This window comes from Phyllobates terribilis, unplaced genomic scaffold, assembly GCF_046119375.1.
Source record: "Phyllobates terribilis strain yellow unplaced genomic scaffold, ASM4611937v1 Scaffold_3__8_contigs__length_932513732, whole genome shotgun sequence".
NCBI lineage: Eukaryota > Metazoa > Chordata > Amphibia > Anura > Dendrobatidae > Phyllobates > Phyllobates terribilis.
Window position 1 is genome coordinate 390,924,892 of NW_027362763.1, and position 19,290 is coordinate 390,944,181.

The window sequence follows — 19,290 nt, forward strand, 5'->3', positions numbered from 1 at the left end:
GGAGAACAGTGTATACACAATGTTTATGTTCCTGACAGGATCAATTATGAGAAAATGTCACCACTAGTATATAGGAGGGTCTCAATGCATCATAGATAAGTTAATATGTTCATGTGCATTGGTGTCTTTGGGATATATTTTCCTGTTTATAGCCAATTTGATATAAAATGATAATAGTTTAATAGCTGTAATCTGTAATTCATTATTGTAAGATGCACAATTCCTAATTCAGTTGAAATCTTTGTTATGCACTTACCTTGATGTATGGACCGACGGCGGTCTCCTGATCCAAACTCGTCAGCCTGATATATTCCTACAAGGCTGTGAAGTCTGGGTTAGAAAACCGGGGGCCGGTCCATGCAACAAGGTACGTGCTGAAACTGCGATGTCCAGCCTAATGGTATGTGCGCATGTTAAGTATTTGCATCAGAAGTTTCTGCATCGAAATGCAACTCTCAGCAGGGAAAACGCTGCATAAAATACACACTTTAAAAACACTGCAAAAAAAGCTAAAAGAGTTGAAATACTTAAGATTTGATACTGCTGCAAATCTGTATTTACAAAATGGGGAGAACCCCAAAAGAGACCCCTCTCTAACAAGCCATCAAACTTAGCTTTTATTTCATATTTGATTTTATATATATCTATATAAATATATATATGTATATATATATATATGTATATATATATATATATATATATATATATATATATATATATAAAAAAAAAACGTTGTCCTTAATCTGGCTTTATTATTTTATAGTGGTATTCGTATTTCTACACACACATAGCAGCACCCGGGTGCCTTCATTCAAATGGCTGAGTAGGACAAACTGTACTCATAGCACAAGTCCCCACAACATGTTTCACCGCATGTGGGGCGTCATCAGGGGATGTGACACTGGCAAAGGCAAAAATAATAAGCAACATGTGTATGAGATTTCAGAAATTCCATTTAATTGCTGATAGTATAAAACTCTGCGTTTTTTCCGCTACAAAAAATACACACAAAAAAATCATAAAAAAACGCAACATGTGTATACACCCTTATAGATACAAGTCCTAGCATTTATTTACATAGTTTATTCAAATAAAAAAAAGATGGAACATATTAAAAAATGTATCAATAAATTTGCACCAGTATTTTGTCCTGTAAAGGAGCGCTGTAATTTGTAACTTTTCTCTCTTGAAAAGTGTCGAGAAAAGTGGACAGAGATACCCAGGAGGGGACATGGCCAAAGCTTTCCAAGTCTCCCCATCACATTTTTAGGACATTCTATATTATTTCCTCTGTTCATTTTATTTCCAGCTGCTGGCTGTCACTTGAAGGAGGTCTTCTGTATGCCTTTGTTGGACCCGCTGCTGCTGTTGTCTTGGTAAACCGGACATTTTTTTAGTTTAGTTATTAGCCGTGCATTAAAGAGTGTATTAACTGTCATAAATGTAAAAAAGGTAAAAGAATATACATATCTTTGATATGGTTCATGGGTTTGAAGTGACAAAAACAAAGCACTTAACAAAGATACTGACAGCATCTTCAGTATGCAAAATGGGTGATTTCACTTATTGAATGTTAATTTAATACAGGTACCTTTTGGTTATAACAGAAAATACCTTTGAATTCTTTTTCTTTACTAACACGCATTCATAGAGTTTCATTAAAAATGTTGCACCATTTGGATTCTACAACCACTATGTATCACTGTTCATAGTTGGCGTCAGAATGAATTTTCAGTGTTGGAAGTGAGTGAACTAGTTCTGACGACAAGTTCTTAACTCTTACCTTTCTTTTTCTGAATCTTTTTCTGAGCTGATTTATAACCATATCAAAATGGATCTTTGTTGTGATAAATCAGCTTAGAGGCTTAGAGGAAAGTCATAGGAATAAATATAAAAGAGATAAAAATTCTACCGACATAACAAGCTTACTGACTGACTCACTGATAACTCAATCCATAGAAAATTCAACACTATGAAAGTGTTATCAGTAAAGGCAACATATATATATATATATATATATATATATATATATATATATATATATATATATATATATATTATTTATTTGTTATGTAGTGCCATTAATTAATATGTGTTTTTATATGTCGCTCTCTCTTTCTCTTCCTATAAATAGAAAGAGAGATAGAACACCTATAGGTATTGCTTCTTATAGGAAAGTGCCTTATCCACCCCTATGTAAACAGGCCTGCAACTGGACATTTTATAAGAAAAACTATTAAGTCAGTGTAATAGTTTAATAGTTAAATGTCCATCCTGACATTTGGGAGAACCCCCTCCTTTCTCAAACCTGTCCTGCAATGGGATCCTGTATTAAAATTGAAGAGATCTCGCAATATCTCATCTAAACTAGATATGCAATATCTTACAAAGGAGTTACACTAATACAAAAAAAATAATCACGCATAAATGTACAGAAACAAGTGAGCGAGCCATATAAAAGGCATCCAACTCATTCTACAGCCATGTAAGTGATACATAAAGGCTGTAGAAGTCAAACAGTGCTAAATTCTTTAATGCATTTCAAAAATATAAAAATGCATTTAAGTGAAAAAAAAGTCTCCCAAAGTTGTTTATATGCTTTAAATATTGAGCGCCTTCCGATCTTGTTTCCATTGTTGAAGCTAAAAAAACACAAATGTGATGATGTTTCCTTTGAGATCTATAAAGCTATGATAGATAAAATATATTCATCTTGAGATATGACTGTTTTTACTTTGTTTTATTTTTCAACACACCTAGCAGTAGGTTTGTTCTTGAGAAGACTGAAGGGTTCAAAAAAGTTCAATGTCAAAAACTGACGTGATAAAGAATGTTTCGGGTTGTATTATATCCAGTTTCTGTGCTGTTCAAAATCTCATGTGCAAACTAATCCAATAAATAGTGTTCAAATTATGCATAAAATTCCCCGGTGTGTGATCATCAAACAGCACATCTGTATCTCTAAAATGGAAATAAACTACCATGAGAGATTGTGCCAAGTCTGGTCGGAATATTATTTTTTTCTATAAATATTTCATTACAAAGTATCTGACAGACACGGCTTGAAAATTAATAGACATTGCACAAATCGCAAGCAATTAGGCAAGGTGATGTTCAGTGTAAGATTTATACTGGCAGACAAGAAACTAGAGACCTAAGTATTGAAAAACTATTTTTACAAGTTCTAATGACAGATAATTTGATAGATTCAATTATCTGTTAATTTTTTTTAATCATTTTATTCTCATGTGCTGAGTGTGTCAATGGGGATTGTGTTTAAATAACCTTTTTGTTGTGCAGGTCAACATGGTAATTGGAATTTTGGTCTTTAATAAACTTGTTTCAAGAGATGGTATCCTTGATAAAAAGCTTAAACACAGAGCAGGGTAAGCTGATTCTGAAAGTTTGTTATCACTTGTAATCACATTTTTTTTCATTTGGCATTTTTATTTTTTCTTAATTTCGTTCTGTAGTTATTACATAGCTGCATGCCTCATTAAGAAGCTGATATTTCATTCATGTTTATAGATGTGATTTAATAAAACGACCAAAAGTCTAAAAACAAAAGTGCAGAATCATCATAAACTGAAATGTCAACATGACCGTAGCGGGTGTAGTGATGACTAAGCAAAATATGCAGTTCTGTGGATTTTGGAGTCACGTTAAAAATATGTTTTTTAGGTTTTGTATTAACATTTAAATAAAGCAGAGTTAAAGTTTAGTTTCTACAATTTAACCAAATCAATCGATACTGCTAATCTGCCAGAGAATGGCTCCATCAGAATGGCTAAAACTGTCTGAAACTTTACATTGTCCAATGAGAATGCATCCTCTTGTTGTGCCTAGTATGACTGTTGGTTGCAATCACAATTTCATAAAAGAGGTAAAAAAAAAACCTTTCTATATGTCCTATTTTGGCATATGGGCATCAGTGAGGGGTCTTTTCAAGTCACTATCTCTCTCTATTACTGAGGGCACTGAGTTACTAAAAAAAGACAAACCCAGCCCATCTATGTATTACATGGTTGACCATTAATGTTAATTATCAGCAGTTAAAACTACATCACTCCAGTAAAAATAAACTTGAAAGTCAATGAAATGAGAAAGAACCATTGTATCCATTACACAGGTCTACAAAAAATTTTTTTTAGGTGCCAAGGTTTTTTGAATGGATTTAAGGTATTTTGAGGGTGCCGAATTAAAAAAATCCCATTACTTTTGCTGAATTGGTTCTAGTTTTTGAGATAATTTATCCATGAAAATAATGCATTCCCCCAATGCGACTTGTGTGTGATAACAAATGCAATAACATTTGGTCTGTCTTTTGACTCTTTAATGGTGTCTTAGGTAATGAAATATCCCATATAACTATTTTGAATTTCAAGTAGTAGGCTTACAATGCTATAAAAGTGACTTTGAAGCCAGAATTCTACTGTAATGAATTAATTATTAAATATCTCAGAAACTAGAGCCAATCGGGAAAAACCAAAGTCATATTCTTAACCAGCACCATAAACTTAATATAGAACCACTTAGACATCATTGGGTGTCCTGTTCCTCCTTGCAATGTCCCAACATGTAGGAATTTCTTCTAGGGATCTCTGGCATCTTGGAGATGGAAATACCCCTTTATTGGTAGTGCTTCTTTAACTCCTTCACAACCAATGACATGTATATCTACATGTGTCCCTGACTTTGATGCAGGATCCGGCGCATCGACCTACGGCTGCTAACAAGTTAATTGCCACTGTCCAAATCACATTTAACATGAGCTGGCCGGAAGTGCGTCACATGTCTTTCCCATCGGCACCCGTGTCATGTGATCGCAGGGCGCCGATGGATTGTCATGGCGCATGTCATTGTGAATCTCCTGTGATCTCATATGAGATCATGATTTTTGCTGTATTGCACAGGCATTCAGATGATCCCTTCTTCACGTCTCCTAAGGGGACTATTGAATAAAGTAAAAACTGAAAAAAAAAAGTTTTTAAATATTAAAAAGATTAAACGAACATGATAGTTCAAATCACCCTCCTTTTGCCCCATTCAAAATAAAAAATAAATTCATAAGCATACATTTAAAAAAATATATAAAGAACCTATATGTATGACACATAAACTAAATGCAGTATAAAATATAACATTTATTAATGATAATTTAAAAGTACATAATAAAAATAAAAGATGGGGAAAGGAGTCACAAAAAAGAAAGGCCACAGAGGTAAGTATCAGCAATACTAGGATAAACATGCACGAAATGAATATATCAACCAATTCTCCACATGAAGTGTTAAAATGTTATATATGCAGATAATAAAGTGAAACAGTGGTAAAGTGCAATGTGCTAGTATACTTCCCACAATATTGGATGTATATAAAAGTAACAGAACAAGGTGAGAATGGTGTGCAAGGATCGGGCATGTGTTACATATTTAGGCTGGTACTGACCCGTGAGACCTGGATCCAACGCGCGTTTCGCCGGAGCTTTCACAAGGATATCCTTGTGAAAGCTCCGGCGAAACGCGCGTTGGATCCAGGTATACATTGGTATACATCCAATATTGTGGGAAGTATACTAGCACATTGCACTTTACCACTGTTTCACTTTATTATCTGCATATATAACATTTTAACACTTCATGTGGAGAATTGGTTGATATATTCATTTCGTGCATGTTTATCCTAGTATTGCTGATACTTACCTCTGTGGCCTTTCTTTTTTGTGACTCCTTTCCCCATCTTTTATTTTTATTATGTACTTTTAAATTATCATTAATAAATGTTATATTTTATACTGCATTTAGTTTATGTGTCATACATATAGGTTCTATGGCTAAATAGACACATCTACATATATAATTTTTTCTTACACTCCTTTCTAATTGCTATCAAATATAAAGTAAATTAATCTGATCGCTAAACGGTGTAACGAGAAAAAAATCAAAACTCCAGAACTATGTTTTTATGGTCACTGCAACATTGCAATAAAATGCAATAACAGGCGATCAAAACATCTTATCTACACCGAAATTGTATCGGTAAAAGCATCAGCTCAAGCTGCAAAAAAATAAGGCATCAACTAGCCCCAGATCGCGAAAAAAGAACGTAAGAGGTCTCGCAAAAACTTATTTTCATGCAAATTTCGGAATTTTTTTTCACCACTTAAATAATAAACTACACATGTTTGGTATCTGCGTACTTGAACTGGCCTGGAGAATCATATCACAAGCTTAATTGTACCATATAGTGAACATGGTAAATGAAAAACCCAAAAAACAATTGTGGAATTGCACTTTTTTTGCAACTTCTCTGCACTTGAATTTTTTTTCCGTTTTCTAGTACACTACATGATAAAATGAATGGTGTCATTCAAAAGTCCAACTCGTCCTGCAAAAAACAAGCCCTCATACGGCCATATTGACGGAAAAATAAAAAAGTTATAGCTCTGGGAAGAAGGGGAGCAAAAAACGAAAATGAAAAACAGAAAATCACCCGGGGGTGAAGGGTTTAAAGGTAAATTCTATCAATGTAAACTTTTTTCCATAGCAGAGCCCCAACAATGTGCAATAAATTAACATGCGAATTTTGCAGCAGATTTTCACCCATTTACCACAGCAAATCCATTGGGATTTTAAGACCTAAAAATAAAAGTTAGAACTTTTCTGCAAGTCGGGGAATAATACTAAATCACTTCATTGTTTTGCAACTTGTACAAAAAAAACACTAAAAAAGCACTGTAACTAATCATCCCAATGTATTGTGTGTAGTGTAGAGTTTGTATCTTCATGAAAGACTCATAATACCTTAATTCTTAGTACATGTCTATATACCGAACTGTTAAACACCCTTTCTTTTTTTAATTAGGCTCTACAGAAGCTATTAATCTTAATTGTTTGGCAAATTCAATGGATTTTCAGATTGATGTCAGGTGTTCTTTCATGGGGGTCACAGTATAATTGCAACATTAGAAAACCATTATCAAAGCTTTCTTTTCTATTACATTTAGGCTTTCTTAGATGTTATTTTCTGGTCAATACTTTAATTACGACACCTGATGAGAGAATTGCAAAACCATTTGAGGGGTATTATTTTTTCATCTAAGTATATATACAAATACATTAATATGTAAAATAACGTACTATTTCATCTTCCCTGAAACAACTGAAATCAAATAAAATCGTCGGCATTGTTACCGAGATTTTATACCCTTCCCCTTGTTTGAAAGAACCGAGAAAACAATACCAATATTTCTAAATTACGGTACCTTTTTTTTCTGGGGAATGTGCTGTGTGAGCAAATGAATGGATGTATTTTATTTCACCAGCCTTCAATAAGATGGAGAGGAGGCTCCAATAGCGCTGTTAAACAGACAAGTAGTGCTATAAAGGAAAAAGGATGCTCACCTTGGTGAGTTGTGAATTGCACAACTCATATGATGGTATAGTGGAGTGCTGCAGGAGACACCAAACCTCAAGGGTCCGAGTACCATAAGTTGTGGATACAAGAAATAGCTATGCACTGATGAAGTGGACAGGACGTCCACAAAACGCGTCTGATTTTAGCTTCTAAATAAATGGACTCTTAACCAAGCACTGGGTATTGCATCCCTTCTTTTGACTCGGAGGAGCGCGGAATCATTGGCACTTTCTTGCATCCACAACTTATATCACCAGCCTTATAAGAAAAGAGATCATCAATAGGTTATCTGGTTATCGGCATCGACTGCTGTGTAATTATATTTATCATTTGTTCACTAAATTTAAAGTCTGTTGCTATGGATACTGTGTGTCTTTTCACCTGTCTTCTGCTAAGAGATTTGCAGTTATCCTTCTCTATTAACAGTTACTTTGTAATAATGAACATTCCTTAAAAGTATGGTTTTTAAAAACATACCTATTTTTCACATAGTTCATGTTACACATATTATTCTTCCTTATTTGCTCTCAACAACTACAGCCTTAATGGGGTATTCCCAAGTTTGGATGTTATCCCCTATCTAGAGGATACGCGATAACTTCCCGATCACTGGAGGTCTGACTACTAGGATCTCCACTTTCCCGAGAAATCTCATTTCTCCATCTATCTATAGCAGTGGTAAATCATCATTACTTCTGCTCCATTCATTCTTCATGGGACCACCAGGTATGTAACTCCATAAGAATGAATAGAGCGCTGGTGCGCATGATCGACCCCCACTCCAGTCATATGCCTTTGGATACTACTATTATTTAACAAGTGTGTCTTCAATTAAGTCTTCAGTATAATGCCAATTTATTTAAAGTCTTTATACTCTGCTCCTCAGCATATCAATGTTATACTTTTTATTGTTTCTTGCTCACTGCATACATCATCCACCACTTTGGCCTAGCAAAGGTGGTCAATCCTATGCAGTGCTTACAAGCTCTTATGTATTGAACTTGTAAGTACTGCTCTGAAGCTAGCTCCATTAGTAGAGCACACTGTTACCCCTCAATAATGGCCAGCTTAATCAGTGGTACTTCACTCCAGAAATTCATGGGTCTAATGTTTATGCAAATTAACTCACAAGTGCAGGGGCTTGGCATAAAATCGCAGCTCATCAGCCTCTTTTTCTCTCTTTCTCCTCTCGCCGCCACACTGGAAATGACGGTGCCTGTGCGAGATCTTGGGTGGGAGAGTAGGTCACAAACCAGAGTGACCTGTCAGTCAGAAACAGTGGGGACAACAGGAGGAGAAAAAAGGAGAGAGGCTGGAGAGCTATAAGTGCAGGCCAAGACCCCTGCACTTGATAGCTCATTGCATAAACATATGCCGACGGATTTCTAGAAGACTGTGCAATAGACTTATAATACAAATATACAGACATAATCAACATTTCAGATGCTTCACATAGATGATGTTAGATTTGGGTTTAAAACCTCCTTAAAGGTTCCCTTTAAACAGTGTAAAATGGAGGTCATTTAATAAAAAGATGCTGCAAGTAAAATACAAAGTTGGTGTCTGCAACAGCCACTGAAATTCTAGCAGTGAGTTGTTCTGAAAATTAAAGATAACTAATATGCACACCCCCTTTTTGTACTACATTTAATAAATGAGCCCCAAACTATTCTGTTGTAAAATAAAATCTTAAAAAGAAACATGAGTCAAAATATATACTTAGCTATACCTAGTGCATAGCTTGAAAGGACATGACAGGGATCTAAAAAATGGAGACCTCAGATGTAGTGATGAGCGAGCGTGCTAGCCACTCAAGTGACATCGGGGTGCTCGAGTATGCAGCCAGTATCATGGTGCTTGAGCGCTATGCTCGAGTCTCCGCCCCGCATGTTTCGCGGCTGTTAGACAGCCCATAAACATGCGGGGATTGCCTGATATACATGCTGATGCTGTAGCTCCAGCACGGCGCTCAAGCACCTGCGATACTCAATGCGTACCCGAGCATCCCGATGTCGCTCGAGTGACGAGCATGCTCTCTCATCACTACTCAGGTGTAATGTTCTGCCTCCATAGGGCTCATGTGAGGCATCACACAATGTTCCAATTTTGCCAGAGTGTTCCTTTAACTTGTAGTAGGAACTGATGAGAGAAATACTTTCTTCCGTATCCCCGCACTGATCGTATGTAAATTTTTAAACTACTGATTTTTTCTTTAATGACGCCTACTTTTTGATTGCCTTTCTTAAAAAAAAATGTACCACTGAGAAAATGATGCATTTTTTAAAGTAATCATAAAATTAGGCACATTTAGCCAGTATATAAATTAGCTGGAGAAAAAAAGAATTCCCGGTAGAAAGTGATTATTTGTCATTTGCAATGATATAATTCACAAAATGTGCCACCTGTGGTCTACTGTCATGCAATAGAATTTTGGATGAATGTGTTGCATATTTTAATCCTGTATTGTGTACAGTAAACATTGAGCTAATTAGTTACAACTGTTTGTTCTCTGATTTTATTTTTATCATTGAATTATAATGAGGAAAGAACAATAAAAATACTTGTTGAAAGTACCAATTAAGTCAAACAGTTTGCATATTACACACTTATGAAATGTGTTTATAGCAGCAGGAAGTGACATAGGTTATATTCCCCATGGAGCCAATTCCGCTAGTATTAGTTGATATAAGACAAGAAGCATTGTCTTATAAAAGAGGTTAGCAAATTTGGGCTTGTTTAGCTTAGAAAAAAGGTGTCTCATAGGGGACATCATTTACATGTATAAGTACATGTATGGTCAAGGGCTGGCACATGATTTATTCCTTCTGGGAACCTTACAAAGGACTAGGTTACATTCATTACGTGTGGAGAAAAAGTGATTCTAGCATCTAACTAAGAAAGGGATTTTTACAGTTGTAATAGCTTCTTTACCATCAGAGCTAGCAATGACACACATTATATCAGCATTTAAAAATGGTCTGGGTGCTTTTCTCCCAACAAATGACATTGTGGGTTATGACTAGATAATGTATAATTGATTGAGAAAAGTTGAACTTGATGGACCTACGGATATAGTTATTCTTAAAATCACAAAGTTATTATGATGCAGAAAGATATTCCAGGAAGGAACAGTGGAATTTGACACTTAACAATACAAATCCAATGGCTTTGTTATGATAAAGGACTATTTCAAGTTTTCCCTTTATTAGCAATTAATATTGTGTTTGTAGTGAGTGCATTGAAATACTTACCGGTTACTGTCTCCTGCCATTTGCAGCGATGCTCCAATCCTCTTCTGCATTATGTGACCTGACTTGATGGCTCAGGCAGCGGACCATTAGTTCATTTTTTAGTGGAAGTTATAAGAGCCTTGTTCTGAGTCTCATAGACTTACATTATGAAAGTGACTTCTGGTCCACACAAACTATTTGTGAGCCAGATGCTCACAATTGTAGTCACAGGTTGCAGGAGAGGATCAGAGCAGTGCTGGAAATGGCAAAAGACAGTGATAGATAAGTACTTTTATGTACTCACGCTGCTGATTGCTAACACAGGGGGCTATAAAAAAAATGCCAGAGTGCTCCATTAAGTTAGCTTTCTGTGTCTTGATATCTTTCTTGTGTGTTAATTTAAGAATGGCTACATCTGAAAGTCTTTTTTCTACCTATGTATCTATGTAACTAAGCCAAAAACCAAGGCAATGAATCTTCAGGAGGTATAATAGGGTTGCAGGTAATAAAAACCGTATGCCATAGTTGTGGTTATCCAGTATGTGTAACTGAGCAGACAATCACTAAATATGATAATTTGTTGTGAATTTTTGTTCTTATTTAGTAGAAAGTTGTTATTATACAGATGTGTCTACCCTTACCTTTTCTTGAGCTTGGTTTAGCACTCGATTTTCTCCGAATAAATGACGTAACATACCAGCAAAACGATTGACAGACTGCAATTCGTATGACATCGATTCAGTGGCCACACATAGGAACATACAGCATAAACTTTTCGTGACAGAGTGCAGTATTGCAAAATATTGTGATTTTTTTTAAAAAGTAGGTAAACATGTGCCACACTTCTCAGGATATGATGAGCCAAAAGGACAGGTGAAGAAGGACACATCTGTATATGAAATGTGAACTGATGCTTCTGCACTGTTTAGCAAACAAGAACCATATTCAGCTATGATAGACCATTATATTTCATTCACCTAAATCCTACATTCAGGCTATGCTTAAAACTGTGTTTATGCAATTGGGATAGCTTGAATTCATATTTAGATATCATTACTTCTGCTAAGTGTTCAATCATTATAAACATTTTACAATGTGAAGAAATAGCCCATCTGAGCCTGAATATAGGACTGTCATCATATGTCTGATTTAGCACCTGCTTTTGTTAAGCTCAATGTATATCCAACTGCTTTACTTTTGCAAAATGGGAGCTTCTCACTTTGTAAAGAGAGACACAAGTCCTGCATGCATGAATGAAATTATCCTTCTTGTATACATAGTAGTTATCACAAACTATTATTTCGATATATATATATATTACCAAAAAACAATCCATTATTAAACAAATCGATGCATTCATCATGTTACGTATGCATGAGACCTTATTTAAAAACAATCAAAGAAATCTACAGCAGCAATTATTTTGGTGACAATTGAATACTTTGTTCTTTTTGTGGGTGTTCTGTTTGTTTGCAGTCAGATGAGTGAGCCTCATAGCGGTTTGACGCTCAAATGTGCCAAGTGTGGAGTAGTTTCAACAACAGCTTTGTCAGCCACCACCGCCAGTAATGCCATGTTAGTCTAAATCATTTACATCTTCTTGTTACAAATCTTTTACCGTGCATGTCTGAAAATAGCCTGATACAATTTGTGTTCTTCTAATAATAATACAATGTCTTTTATGTTTTTTTTTTTTTCTTTTGCTGTTTTTAAAACATTAGCATCAAAATATTAAATTAAGTAAAAAAAAAAAAATCGCACCAGCTATAACCCCTTCAGTTGCATGGTGTTCTAGTTTAGTATTGTTAAATACCATATAAATAATCCACAGGTCATCTCGGCACTGAAGGGTGTTGGCTGTTAATTTTAATTATTATTGTATCATAATTCTTTGCAATGCACAATCTGGTTCAGCAAACGACTATTTCTATCTGAATAGGGCATCCCTTTGGAGTTCTTGCGTTGTCCTCCCACTCCTGGCTTTGACGTGGATGTCCGCTGTTCTGGCAATGACAGATAAGAGATCGATATTGTTTCAGATACTCTTTGCAGTGTTTGATTCATTACAAGGATTTGTCATTGTGATGGTCCACTGCATTTTACGAAGAGAGGTGAGAAAATAATTTTCCTTGCTTGCTTTATTAGCACTAGTTACATTTCTGCTGCACGCCAGCCTTACTTGTCAATTTTAACTAACTCTTTCGCTCTAGACTTTTACTAAGACAAAATGTAAGAATTGTATTTGCCACAGATCAATAGTCATGAATGCATCAATCAGTTTTAACTTTCCAGCTTTATTGGATTTCAATTTAGCATAGGATGAGTATATCACATGCTCAGTATTCACATAATTAAAACAATACTTCCGAAATTGAAGAATAACTTCATTTTTTACTGTATATACTGGAGTGAAATACACTTATATGGTATGGATTGTCTTAAATGGGCTCTGTCAACGGGCTTTAGCTACCTCATCTGAGAGCAGCCTGACATAGGCAAAGAGAAGCTGAACCTAACGATGTATGACTTAGATTACTGGGTTCAGCCGTTCTGGCGCAATCACAGCTTTTAGATTTAGCAATGAAGCAGAGCTGAGAAAGCTAATCCCTCCCACACCAGGCTCTATATCTGCAAAGTCCATAGACAGTAAGGTGCCTATCACAGGAGGGGGCATGTTGGACAAGCATGCAGGCTCTGCAGCATCCCAACAATGATAAGCTGCTAGTGCTAAAACAGTCATTGCAAGCAAACAATACCACATAGCTTGACAAGAGAGGCATCACTGAAATCTGTGTTTTAACCCCTACCTCATGCTGTCTTTAGATTACATAGCAAAAAACCTGCTGACAGATTCCTTTTAAAGCTTAAAATAATACAGCTAAATATAAACTCTGAGAACCAAATGGCTAAATAATAGGCAATTATCACCTTTGTTTGTGGCTCATAAATTTGACAAATAACATAGTATTATACTTGTTGGGGCCATTCAGATTGTTTCACCGAATGTATAGCCTGGACATATGTAACTAAATGAATATTGAGTTGAATTTCTGCTGTTGACTACTATTGAAAAAAAAAACATATAAGCCCTGATTCATCATTGTTGTTTCTCCAGTTTTCTAGTGTAATTTGGAGTGTTTTTAGTGGCTTTAGTATTTGTGGTTTATTCTCTTTATGATTTTGTGTAATTTTTTTTGTTGTCTTTCTTTTTTAAGGATTTACGACTTTTTGTGCTAAAAATCGCAAAAAAATGGTTAATTCAAAATACAGAGCATTTTTTATTTTGTTCCAAATTTATAAACCATATTGAAGAAATAGGCTCAAAAACATCTGCAAATGCCACAATACAAAAAAAGAAAATGGCAAATGATAAATCGGGGCCATATTGTGTAAAGTATGCTTTGAGTGTACTTTCCAATTAGTTATGGCTAGGAATGCTATTATAAGCATATATTAAAAGCTGATGGAGACTGAGCCGCACAGGAGGCTAGTCGGTCAGGCCGCTTCTTCCAACCCACAGCCAATGATGGACAGGTCTCTCCCTGCATGTGTGTATAGGGAGAGACCTGTAAGGCACTGGCAGTGAGCAGCAGGAAACCGCCTTTCCAACTAGTCTCCCATGTGGCTTAGTCCTGCCGCATCGTTTCAGAGTCAAACATACCTGGCTGAAATTATGCAGCCAGTGTCTGATACAAACTGATAATGGATCAGCGTGTATCAGCTGTCAGGTTCACTTTAACAAAAAGAAACACTGAAACAGATCTCTGCTATGAATGATTTGCAAATAACTAAACAAGTGTAGTTTATCATCAAAAGAAGAGAAAATTGCAGTATGGAATCATCAATACCGCTAGCAGCAAAATGTATTTATTGGCATGTAAATGCTGGGTTGATGCCTAGCTGCTAAGTGAACTCCCTGAATACCTGGTTTGGCAAACAGAGTTTTCAGGATTGAAAAGTACACAGATGGCTTGAGACTGTTGTTTGCCATGGCACACATAAAAATCCAGCAAGGTGGAAAAATCTATATTAAAGTTTATATAGAATATGCAGATGACTTCATCAGATTGATATTGCTATGAAAGAAAAGCTGCAGCTCCTAATGTGGGTGCAAACATTTAACACTTACACAGTATAGCGGATTCCACATGCAACAGTAGAATAGTAGAATAAATTCTATGTAAAATACAAAACAACAATACAAGAGTAATTCAGATAATCCACTCCCGACAGTCATTTTTTGTATTTGCTCAGTCTTCTTCGTATTTCAAGAGCCCTAATAATTTTTTCCGTTATCATAGGTATGTGGTGTTTTTTTTGCCTAATGAAATGTAATTTTGGAGGACGCCATTATATTATTTATAAAACTGCAAAATAGGAAAAAAGGCATGTGGGGTGAAGATTATGAAAAAAATGCAATTCCACTATTCTTGTCTGGGTATTTTTTTTTTCTTTATGTTTTACTGGTTTTAATGACAGGGGAAAAAAATGAATACATTTGTTTTGTGTTGCCATAGTCTGGGACTTACTTATGACTTAAGTTATTTTGAAATAATTCAAAATGAATCATGGTATGTCTTTTTTAAAGGTCCCGTGGTGATTTTCTAATCATAACATTTACATTAATATATCCATGTCCCGCCCCACTCATCATTTTGCCCTTTAAATGACTCTGCACATCGTGGGGTATATACATCTTTCCCTGACTGACACTTTTCAATAGCGTCATTTAAAGGGAATCTGTCAGCAGTTTTTTGCCACCTAATCTGAGAGGAGCATGATGTAGAGACAAAGACCCTGATTCCAGTGATGTATCACTTACTGGGTCGCTTGCTATGTTTTTTATCGAATCACTGTTTTATCAGAAGATTATCACAAGAGGACTAGTAAGCCTGTAGTCCACCACCATATTCATTATCCCTGTATCACCCCTCCCCCTACTGATTGCAAATCTGATTAGGATGATTTTATGCTTGAGATGAGGTGACCAACCAAATATTATATGTATTGTGATGTCACCACCTGTCTGTATAAAGGCTGATGGTGAGCTATGGCCTGTATACACCTGATGAAGAGGATGGACAGTGGAATGAAATGTTTTTATCCTACCCAGACCTGGCTTGTCTCCTTGCAACACCCAGTAGGTGCAGCTTCCCTTGTTATTTTTCCTTTCTGCATTCATTCTGCTCCATGCTTTCAGTAGTGGGAGCCTGCGGTTGGGGCAGCAGTAATCCAGGGGAGCTCGCATGTTCATTCCATTTTTGTGCATGGTGAGCTCAACCTCTTCAGCTGAGCACCACTAATTCACTTGGTTGATCGGCACACACATGGAGGTCTTTTCTTTGCTTTCCCCCTTTGAGGCACTTTCTGCCTATGCACAGTGTACACAGAAAGCTGTCAATCAGTGTTGTGGATGGGGTTATATAGAGCCCAGCATTCAGAAAACTGGTAGATCTACAGCAAGTGAAATAGTAATTTTATCAAACTTCAGCTAGCAGCCCGGTAAGTGACACATCAATGGAATTAGGGTCTCTTCCCCTACGCCATGCTGAGTAGCAAAAATCCAGTGCTAGATTGCCTTTAAAGCCTTATTGTGACAGGAAATACTTTTTAGATATAGTTTTATGTACCGTTTTTTTCAGATTTTAAGATGCACTTTTTTCCCCCCAAATTTGGGGGGAAAATAGGGATTCGTCTTATAATCCGAATGTAGCTTACCGGGAGGAGGGGGCGGCTGCGGTGGAGTTGGGTCCCAGGAGGGAGGGTCGCTGCTGCAGGAAGCTGCGGGGACTCCCAACATTTTCTGAAAGCCCATAGCCCGCCGCAGCCTCGCACCATCAAACACCCCCTCCTCCCAGCCCAGGCCCCGCAGCATCGCCTCACTCCTGCCACCTCCAGCTTCCTGCAGCAGCGACCCTGCCTCTACCATAGCCGCCCACCTCGGTAAGCTATCGAAAAAGTGGACTATAAGACACACCACCATATTATAAAAAAAAATGTTTTCCTATTTTCCTCCCCAAAATTTGGGGTGCATCTTATGGTCCGCAAAATACTGTATTTACTTTATCCGACTCACAAAGACAATTACTAATTGTGTGAGTTATAAAACCAGTTACCTAAGCAACATATATTTTATTTTACATAGCCTTCTCCTGTAACAGGACCGATCCCCTACAATAGCTCAATCCCATACAACAGACGACAGTACTGTAAAATATACATGGAATTAAATTTAGTTCTGATGCAGTTTAGGTAACATGGTATGTTGAAACTATTCTCTGCTCACTTCCATGAAGAAAACTTATTAGTGCTAATTGGAGAGTTAAATGTTTTACTGACAAATGTTGTTCCACAATCTCTGTGTGATGATGGCACAGAAGCAAGGTTTTATGATGTTTCACAGTAGGCGATAATTGCCTCTTCTAACAAGGAAGTTGGTCATGTGGCGCTTTCCTTTCCCCACTCACTTTCTACTGTGAGTGGAATGACTATTGGGCCCGGAACCAGTCGGGATGATACCAATCCGAATGGAGCAAAACATTGAGGCTTTCTCAGCTTCAGGTTTTGGTCCTCTGAGGGTCCGCACTTGTAGATAGAGCACCAGTCTAGACAGAAGTGTTGTAGCCTACAAATTGACATTTCGTAAGGACCAGAAGACCATTCTATTTTGTTGAGCCAAATTCTCTTGTTTTAGAAATCTTTAAAAATGGGTTATATAGACGAAATGAGATGTTCATTTATTGACTGCAACATCAAAAAAGATTGTTCAGTTCCTAAAGGTACACAGAGGCGTATTGTAGGCTGAGTCAGACCCCGAGAAAGTCTGTAAACATAGCAGCTGGTGTGAAGAACAAAAAAATACCAAAATGACTCAAATATAGTCATTGCCTTCTAAACAGATTTGTAAGACAAAACACTTGTTTATTTGTCTATTAAAAAAAGAAAAGGCAATTGTAGCATCATCCTGGAACAACGGGAGCACAATTGCGAAGAGCAATAAACTAGAAACTAGATTTTGGTCATCAACATTCGTAAGTCCAGATCAGAAGCACTACCCATGGCTTCCAATGTGTAAAGCTTTGGATTTTTTTTGCATGGGGGATGTTTCTTTCTTTTCTCAAAGCATAAAAGTGTCTGACAAAATGAAATAATATTTTCTCCCATGTGCCTGGTATCTAGTTTCTAGCTTATTCCTGACACTAGACTCATAGCTTAGTGATATCCTGAGCTTAATCACCATACATAATATGTCCTGTATAAAGGGCAACATTTTAAGCTTTCTTCTCTGCTTAGATTTTACTTGCAGCCGAGCGCTTATCATTCAGGGGCAGACTGGCGGAGTATGTGCATCTCAAGTAATTAAAGGTTCCCGGATCAATTAATTCAGTCAAAATCATGACTGCTGTCAAAGAGATGACAGCGAGTATTTCCAGACGTGAGGACTTGAGCTTTTTAAAGGCTGATTCTAACATTCTCCTATAACTAAAGCATTATTCAGAAAGTATCCTTTTGTATCTGTGTTTAAAGGGAGTCTGTCCCCCCTAAAACCACTTGCACAGGTACTTTAGAGACTTAGCCCCTATAAATATAATGCCTGTATTATGGATTTAAGTGGAAAAAAATTGTTTTGTCTGCAAATGAGGGGGCTTTGATGCACCTTTGGCATGGTCAAAACTCAGCGTGCCGTTGTACCCCCTCAATTTGCACTGTCATATATTGAACTGAATCAGCAGCTCTGCACCTCAGCATGGACACTGCAAGAGCCCCATGTTGGCTCCCATTGCTGGTTCATGTCTGCAGTAGAGTGCCGAGTGACAGCCACAGAGAGGACCCAGCGATGATAGTGCACACAAGCACTGAGCGCACCGGGGCTCCTGCACGGTGTTGAGGTGCAGAGCTGCTGCACAAAGCTCAGTATGCACATAGAGGATGAGGAGCAGTGAACTGAGCCCTTGGCCATGTAGGGGTGCACCGAAGCCCTTTCATTTGTGGACAAATATATTTATAAAATCTATGCTACTGATATAATTTTTATAGCGTTTACTTCATTCCTATATACACTACCGTTCAAAAGTTTGGGGTCACCCAGACAATTTTGTGTTTTCCATGAAAACTCATGATTTTATTTATCAAATGAGTTCCAAAATGAATAGAAAACATAGTCCAGACATTGTCAAGGTTAGAAATAATGATTTTTATTAGAAAGAATAATTTTCTCCTTCAAACTTTGCTTTCGTCAAAGAATGCTCCCTTTGCAGCAATTACAGCATTGCAGACCTTTGGCATTCTAGCTGTTAATTTGCTGAGGTAATCTTGAGAAATTTCCCCCCATGCTTCCTGAAGCCCCTCCCACAAGTTGGATTGGCTTGATGGGCACTTTTTGCTTACCATATGGTCAAGCTGCTCCCACAACAGCTCAATGGGGTTTAGATCTGGTGACTGCGCTGGACTCTCCATTACAGATAGAATACCAGCTGCCTGCTTCTTCCCTAAATAGTTCATGCATAATTTGGATGTGTGCTTTGGGTCATTGTCCTGTTGTAGGATGAAATTGGCTCCAATCAAGCGCTGTCCACAGGGTATGGTATGGCGTTGCAAAATGCAGTGATAGCCTTCCTTATTCAAAATCACATTTACCTTGTAC

At 36.9% G+C, this 19,290-nt stretch overlaps 1 protein-coding gene across 6 annotated transcripts in view; it reads left to right on the forward strand.

The window, feature by feature from the left end:
- The window catches only part of ADGRB3 (adhesion G protein-coupled receptor B3), a 1,321,417-nt gene that overhangs the window by 1,208,980 nt on the left and 93,147 nt on the right, over positions 1-19,290 (forward strand). For 4 of the 6 annotated variants that reach the window (XM_073675494.1, XM_073675496.1, XM_073675499.1 and 1 more), the window contains 4 exons: positions 1,310-1,376; positions 3,301-3,386; positions 12,123-12,221; positions 12,586-12,757. In XM_073675494.1, the coding sequence (XP_073531595.1) occupies positions 1,310-1,376; positions 3,301-3,386; positions 12,123-12,221; positions 12,586-12,757 (424 nt within the window). The remainder of the gene's footprint in view (positions 1-1,309; positions 1,377-3,300; positions 3,387-12,122; positions 12,222-12,585; positions 12,758-19,290) is intronic. The other 2 variants (XM_073675497.1, XM_073675498.1) reach the window with 1 other exon arrangement.